This window comes from Apaloderma vittatum, unplaced genomic scaffold (assembly GCF_000703405.1).
Source record: "Apaloderma vittatum isolate BGI_N311 unplaced genomic scaffold, ASM70340v1 scaffold11732, whole genome shotgun sequence".
Taxonomy (NCBI): Eukaryota; Metazoa; Chordata; class Aves; order Trogoniformes; family Trogonidae; genus Apaloderma; species Apaloderma vittatum.
The window spans coordinates 1-8,268 of NW_009705283.1; the positions used below are offsets into that span (position 1 = coordinate 1).

At 45.0% G+C, this 8,268-nt stretch overlaps 1 protein-coding gene across 1 annotated transcript; it reads right to left on the reverse strand.

Moving 5' to 3' along the window:
• Positions 1-15: 15 nt before the first annotated feature.
• Positions 16-6,527, reverse strand: LOC104270855 (sodium/hydrogen exchanger 2-like; the record flags this gene model as incomplete). Its single annotated transcript, XM_009865335.1, is given in 5 exon segments — positions 16-247; positions 3,661-3,724; positions 3,727-3,904; positions 4,370-4,833; positions 6,257-6,527. Coding segments are annotated over 5 exon segments (1,209 nt in total), but the record flags the coding sequence as incomplete, so codon positions are not given.
• Positions 6,528-8,268: the final 1,741 nt, after the last annotated feature.

Here is an 8,268-nt window from a genome sequence, read left to right on the forward strand (position 1 = left end):
ATAAATCAAAATCTGTAATTTCACCATACCTAGTGCTCTCCAAACAAGACAGAAAATGACAGTGAAGCAAATGTAGGGCCAGTTCCACTCATGATTTTCTCCAATGGTGGAAACTCCGAGGAAGATGAAGATGAGGGTGTCGCTAACGCTGCTCCACATCTTCATGAAGTACTTGACTGTGGTGTGAGATTTCAGAGAGATGTTGGCCTCCACGTAACGTTTCATGCCCATGGCGCAAGCAATGATGCTGAAAAAATGAAGCAATATTTTTTGTCTCAACTTAAGCACACAACATCAACACTGTCATTTATAAAATAAAATACAAATAAACAAACAAAACGGGCTTCATCAAGCCTTAGATGTTTGCAGACATCCCACTGGGCAGTGATTCTCTTCCTACATCAGTCTGATAACACCAGGAAAATAAGATAGTAAATAAGTTGACCAGACTGCCCAAATATGTTTTTTAACAGCCGAATAACTCACAGTCTGTTGCACTGACCGCAGCCACACGTGTAAATCAGACTCTCATGAGTTTGGCCACCATCTGGTCACTGCAGCAGATTTTTGTGGGACTGTGAATCAGTGCAAGCAGCTCAAACGCCGCCCTCCTTGAGCCAAGACACCAAAACTGAAGTTGGAGCAACTCAAGCTCATGATATCCCTCACACTGTCTTTCTAAGCGTGACCCAACTTGGGCCGTATGTTATCTGGGCACGGTGACGCAGCCATTGACTCCGTGCAACCAAGAGACGATAAAAGGCTCGAGCGCACCCGTGAGGCTGCACGATGGGCCAAGAAATGCTCCTGCTGCAGTGGGAACATTCGACCTCCTCAGGTATCGTGTAGCCGAGGTCACCTCGGAAGCGTGCAGCACCAATTAAAACGTCTGCCTTGCAATTTTTCACAGCTAATTGGTTCTTCAAGTTACAGGGTACATGTGCTGAGCCTAACTCGTCAGCTTTTTGAATCAATACGGTTTCAGGCCAGCAACCTCAGAGGGTCAAAACCATTGAGCAACGGAGTCCAAGCTCCACTTTTTTATGTCTTAACCTGGACAAAACCATTTTCTTCTAAATACTGTACCAGCAAGAGCAAAACGGCTTTACATTTCTGAGATCTGATTTCCTCTGGTTTTTGGTAAGGTCAATGAGCAAAACATTTTGGTTCAGCTGAAATTAAAGCCGGGCTTCAGGGAGAGGACTTGTTGTAAAGGCACAAGATAAGAAAGGTCCCAGGAAAGCCACAATATTCTTGCTGGGGAAAGAGATCCCGTTTTATCCAGCAGCACGAGACCAAGATTCACCTAATGCTGTTTTCAGATCACATCTTGCAGTTCCTAAAAAGATATGCCAACACTTTAAAATATTCTGAAATCGGTCTTTTTTGATTTATCCTCTTTAGACTGACCCACTTTGCATAAAGCACCAAGCCAGAAAGTAACAGCGATTGAACCACAGGCTAAAAAGAAAATAAATTCTTCTGCTGCTGTATCTGCCTCAATAGTGGATAAAATAGTTCCAGCTGGAAACTGAGAAATCCAACAAGTATTTACGGGCAAGTGACTTCCAGAGCTGTGGTTTGGAAACACTTCACTTCAGATTCACAGAGAGAGAATAAACTTGACCTGTCCTGTCACAGCTTCAAAGACGAGCGCTGCTACCTGGGCAAGGGGTGAAAAAAAATAGGAAAAAAAATCAAACTGAAAACCATTTGCAGAACTGCTTAGCAGATTGGGTTGCACTCACAATTCTTTTTTTTTTTGACTATGTAGAATTGGTGGTGTTTTTTTGGCAATCAAATTATTTTTCAGAGAAACAAAGTGCCAAGATCTGCTGCTTATAATACAGTATTCCCTGGTCACAGCTGAACGAACTGTTTGAAATCAAGATATATATAAGAGGCAGTCGTAATTTGACAATTATAAGACCAGCAGTGCAGGAATCGGCTGCCTTGGCAATTGTTTTGCTTTAGAAACAATGCATTATTCAAAAGAAGAGAAAATGGGTTCCATAATGGGTACGGTAGAAGGTGATTTATAGAAGTAGACACCATTAGGATTGAATGTTTTCTGCTCCGTGATGATTATGCAGCATATTTATTTCACTGTTCTGTCTTATGCTCCTATAAATAGGCTTTCTCCTACCTATTCCCAGAGCTAGAATTGTTTTCAGTAATGCTAGAATATTGCTCTTATTAACAATCTGAGTGAGCAAAATCCGCAAGATAGAGGAATGGTTTATATCCAAAGCAGTATCATTAGTTTTAAAATAGATCTTCCAGATACTCCTGTATCTAGCTGGCTCCTGGCTTGATTTTTTTGTTTTCTTTTTACCTTTGTTATTACTGGATTTACAGTTGTTTACACTGTGGCTATCAATGCAGTCTAAGTGCACTTTATAGCCTTTCAGGAAATATTAAATAGTTGGTTGTGACTCTTGGCGCAGCTGACTTAGTTTAGGTAGGAAAACCAAACGCAACAGCCACCAGCCCACAGAAACCAGAAGGACTGAATCGCTCTGCTTTTCATCTGTCTTTCTCTGTCTTTTTCATCTGAGCTTTCTTTGGCCATTGGGATTATTATATCTTTTTTTTTATTTCCCCAGCAGCTGCCCTGCAAGTGAAATGAACAACAAGGTAAGCACAAAGCTCAAGTACATCTCTTCAAACGGAAGGATCTAGCTCAAAATATTTTGCTCTATTGAAAGATCTACCCAGTAAAAAGAAAAAAATTGAAGTGTGTTACCTACAAACTGCAATTTGCGAAAGACTGGACTTACAAAACCAAACAGTCTCGATTCGCTGATCCAAAAAAAAGGCACGGAAATAACTGAAATGGTATCCCAGTACCTCTGGTTTTGGTACTTTCGAAACCTCGATATCTGTCAGCTTTGGCTGCCATAGGTCAAGCTGATTTCCAGCGTTACTGGAGTTACGTGACGGATGACACCCTCACTCCGGAGACCAAGCTCACGAGCTGTGTGTGAACTTGTGGTAAGCCAGAACCCCTGAAGCAGAGCTTTCCGTTACAGCCCTCCACTCCCAACCAGCCAGAACGTTTCTGGGTTTCAGCTCTGTAGGGAATACACAACTCCCACCCCACCACTCACTTTGCTCCGTCACCAGGAATTCTTGCTCAGCACATGTTTGGGGTCACCAGCCAGAGTGTGCTGGCAGGTAGGGCAGGCAGGTCAGGATCTGCCAGAACAGATGTGCTGTAAACCGAGACCAAACTTCTCTGAAGAGTCCCTTAAGACTCCTTGCAGCTCTTCAAACACTGGTTTCGACAAGGTCACACATGGAAAAATAACAAAGTACGCCAAGGAAGACTCTTTTTGGCTCTGCCAAATCTACTGGACATCTCAATACTTGAACACCAAGTGTTTCCAAAGAGAAACCATGGAGCTCAAACCTTCCTCCACAGCCTCCATAAACCCATCAGCTGTTGCAAGGTCACCCAGCGGCAGCTCTTACCACCGACATGTGATGTGTGCAACAGGGTTACCCCTCTCAGCTATTCCACAGGCTTTTATACTCACTGGTGCTCCCACACACGGATTTCAGACTCAAACTTCCTTTAAAAATTTTCTTCCTGAAAGGTTTTTAGTAAATACAGCCAGAAGGCTTTCCTGGACAGATGAGATGCCAAGACATACTTACGCCACGATGCCCGAAAGGTGAAACATCTCGGCGGTGAGGTAGGAAAGGTAGCTGTAAAAAAAAACGGTTCGATGACGCGGATATCCTTGGTGAACCGCGTGGTAAAGGCGGCCGTCATCCCAAAAGTAAGACCTACCAAAACTCCCCCTAGCCCAACCACAAAGAATTTTCCAACGCCAGCAAAAACGTCCACGCTTTTGATAGTCGGCATTTCACAGAACGATCGAAACAGCTTGTAGAGCACCTGAGTGGAAAAAAAAATGAAAACCAGCCCTTAACAAGATATTGTCCAGATGTGGTCACACCACAGAATCATAGAATGTGTTGGGTTGGAAGGGACTTTTAAAGGTCATCTAGGCCAACTCCCCTGCAGTGAGCAGCGACATCTTTAACTAGATCAGGTTGCTCAGAGCCCCATCAAGCCTGACCTTGAATGTCTCAAGGGATGAGGCTTCTACCACCTCGCTGGGAAACCTGTTTTGGTGTTTCACCACCCACATTGTAAAAAATTTCTTCCTTGCATCTCGTTTAAGTCCCCTTGACCTATCACAACAGATCGTCCCCATATGTAATGGTGTGGGGACCAGGAGTCCTCTATGAGAAGCAGCTGTTGATGACTTTTCCCTCTGCCAATCTCACGCCCCACCCCCCAGCAGCAGCCCATCTGTCCTCTGAGCATTAAATACTCAAAACGCAGACTAGCCCTTACCACCGTCACCGCGTCGTTCAGGAGCGATTCACCAAAGACCAGAATGTGGAGCTTTTCATTGACGTGTATCTCTTCGAACACCGCCAGCACCGCCACGGGATCCACGGCGGCGATCAAGCTGCCGAAGAGGAGGTTGTGGAGCAACGAAACGTCCTGCAGGCGAAAGGCTTTCACCTGGCAGATACCGTAGAGCGAGAAGCCGATCCCAAACACGTTCCAGATCGTCCCCACGACTGCGTAGAGGAGGATGGTGCCGATGTTCTCAAAAAAGGGACGGCTGGGCATGAAGTAACCGGCGTCAAGGACGATGGGTGGCAGGAGGTAGAGGAAAAAGATGTCGGTGTCCATGACGGGAGGTGACCTGTCGTTTAAGCCGTAGATGATTCCCCCCATGATGAGTCCCACAAATATCAGCAAGCAGCTTTCGGGAACGACAGAAGGCAGCTTGTTGTAGAGATGAAACGCTGGGAGGGGATGGATAGAGGAAAAAAAAACCACAATGTGTTATCTCACCAGTCAAAATTGGCTAAAAAAGCACCAACCAGCTCACTGGTGGGGTGAGGAAACTCCTTGTGCTCCCACCACCTTCAGCAGCCTGAGCTTTGGAGTAGCAGTAATAAATGCACACAATTAAGATGTAGTTGCCCAATAAGAAATTGGCTGGAAAACCTGAAAGGTTACTAAAAATACTAAACTGTCTAAAATCAGTGTTGGTTCAGACTGCAGCCCATCATGGTATAAGGTTAAAGGCATATTTTTAGGTGATAATGGAAAAAAACTAAATAAACTGCATAAAAGTATTTGGAATTATTGACAGCGTAATCTAGTTAGCATGACATCTTCAGCACTAATCTAAATAGCAACGGCTAATTTTAAATGCGATACAGATTCTATAGATTAAAAAAATTAAAATAGCATTCTCATTAATTATAAATGGTGCTGCTTTTAACAGTATTTAATCACTAACACTTAAAACTAAAGGTAACGTGGAAAAACTCCAGTCAAGCCAGCCTTGTGTTAGAGAAGTACTGACAACTGCTCAGAGTACTCTAGGTGAGTTATTAGAAGAAAGTAATTGAAACAAACTAAATTGAAATAGGAATGACATTTTTTTTAAAAAAAAAACGTGATCATTGTCATTTCTTCATGCTTGTTAACAGAGCTGACATCTCACCATCTAATATGCAGAACAGCACAATGAAAAGGTCATTTCCATTCAAAAGCCGTTCTGATCTAAGTGAGTCTCTCAGACTTCTCCTTTCCAAGGAAAAAATACGCTGTAAAATAACATTTATAGCAGCAATTTAACAGAAGTGATAACAGTTCCTGGAGAAAAAAAAAAAAAAAAAAAAAAAAGAAACCCCACAACAAACCACAAACATAATTTCCACTTTCTTATTCCCGCTTTCGTGGAGAAAAAAAAAAAGGAATATAGGTCCAAGTTATACAAAATACAATGTTTTAGGTGGAACAAAAGGCTGGTTTTTAACCCCTGCACACAGAATGAATTATTCCTTGGAGCTGCACTGTTTAAGGCCAAGGAGCCTTCATTTTAAGATGAAGACGTCAACGGACGACTTGCGTGTAGTTTTCCAGCTAACGGAGACGAAAGCCCAGCTCGGTGCATGCCGCAATGAAATAAAATTCCTGGAAACTCTCATAGTTTCACTACTAACAGCAACGCCACGCACAGGGGTGAACTTCTAGAGGCAAAAATCATCGTTTCAACCTAAAACGCAACATTTTTTCCCCACATGTGCAGTACGTAGGGCACACAAGTTGTGCATCCTTAGGACTTGGCAGGGAGGCTCCAAGATTGCCGAAGAGGTGAAGCAAAGGCCAGCCCTGCCCACGCCATCCCCCGCTCACCCTCTCCAGGTGCCTTACCTATTTTGGCCAAGGACGCGAGCATGATCCAGAGCGTGATCTCAAAGGGCACTTGGACGTGCTGATAATCCAGCGAGAAAAACGCGTGCTCTGAGGATTCGTTGCCCTGCGCTTCCTCGGCGGCCCAGCTGATGTTCTCCGGGATCACATCCTCCAGCAGCCCTGGGGAGTCCTGCAGGGCTCCGACCCCAGCGGCTTGGAGGACGGAGGAGAGCAAGGACCCAGCGAGGACAGCAGCTGCAGCTCTGCACCCTGGCTTCTGCCCTTCCATTTGTCCTGGGAGCCGTCCACCCCGGGGATTTGGCCACTGGCTGCTGCCGGTCGGTGGCTCCTGTGGGCGAGTGGTCAAGAGAGCTGCTGGAGACTCCTGGAGCTCAGCTCAGCCTCGTCATTGTGGGTTGCCACAAAGAGAGCAGCAAGCGCTCCGCCTCCCCACTGACTCTTCTCCCTGATCTATCAATTTCCAGCCAGGAGAATCGCACCCTTCGGAACCACACGCCCAGATGGGCAGAAGTTCCTCCTACAGACACTGCCTTGAAGAAACGTTTTGTGCACCCTTAGACACAACCGCACGTCTGTGTGCTTGAGAAGCTGCATTTTCATCCGAATTCCTGATATATTTGGGCTTCCAGGCTCTCAGAAACCCTTCTTGGAGGAAGAGTTAAAAAAATATAAAGAACTCCACAACTCCTCGCTCTTGCTAGAGCAGCCCAGCTTTGATGGAGCAGTTGTCCCATAAAACAGCCCCATCCAGAAACATATCGCACTGGGCTTTCCTGGATTTCTCCAGCGCTCACAGAGAGAACACATGGAAGTAATTTTACTGATAATCACAGTTTCCATCTGGCAAATCAAGCCAAGCACTCAGCTTTCTTACACTAACTACGGCATCACCCATCACAGACCAGTAAGTTCCAACAATTACCTCGAGCTTCTGCCAATAATAAGGGCCAGCAGGAAAAAGTTATCTTCCTCTCTTTTCACCGATTGAAAACGGCATCGAAAAGGGAGCAAGCTTGCGTAGAAAAGTTGGAGAGATGGAAAGATCCAAAGTTATTTGCAACAGTGTCAGAAATATTAATGAGATGGATGGAAAAAAAACAATATATTGGGCCCAGTTGCTCCTTGGTGGAGTTTCATTTAAGCTGATGTTTCAACAGGGATGAAGTCGGTGCAAAGAACAAACGTAATTAAAATACGGAGGCCCCGGGCTGTTGCTAGACTGATCGATGGCCTGTTTGTTTCTCTTCAGCTGCCTAAATGACACCAGAATTGAGCTGCCAGTAACGAGCTGGTGACCCACTTTTCCACCGCGGAATGAGAACCCAGCCTCACGCAGACACAGATCCTGGGTTTCGCAGCACCACGAGCTCCCCGTTTCCGACCTGATTTGTAAAGTAGGAGGAGGATAAACTTTGGGAAGTGGAGGAAATGTAGCCAGTACACTCCAGGAGAACTTCTTTCCACTTTGCCATGATTAATTTGAATTTATTGTGCACCTTTACCACGCGCTGTCTTTAAAGTCAAGCAAAACTCCTCTCATTTGAGTAGTCTTCTAGCAAACGAAGCTTTTTAAACTTGGTGCCACTTCTCCCCACTTTGTGCATTTAAAACCAAACAAAACTGCAGGACTTGGAGAAGAGCAAGCCCAGGAGGTTTTCCTCCAGCTTTGTTCCATAGCTCAGTTCCATAGGGTCTGGGATGGGGAGGAGAAGAAGAGGCAAGGAGCTGGGATCCCTTGTTATTTGGAAAAAGGGAGGATACAGTGCTCTTAACAGCAGTTAAGAAGTAATTAAGAAATTATTCAGCCAGAGTTAAGATCAGTTCCGAGCCTGGGCTCTCATGTCAAGCCATCATATTCGCTCTTTTCGCCAAAACACTCGGTTCCGAATTTGGGAATTTGAAGACTTGCTCCATTCGGTGTCATGGAAAAGGAGTTTTGCCAACCTCCCGTTCCCCCACCTCAAATGACCCATTTTGATTTTTGCTGTTCTCGGGGGGAGGTAGGGAAA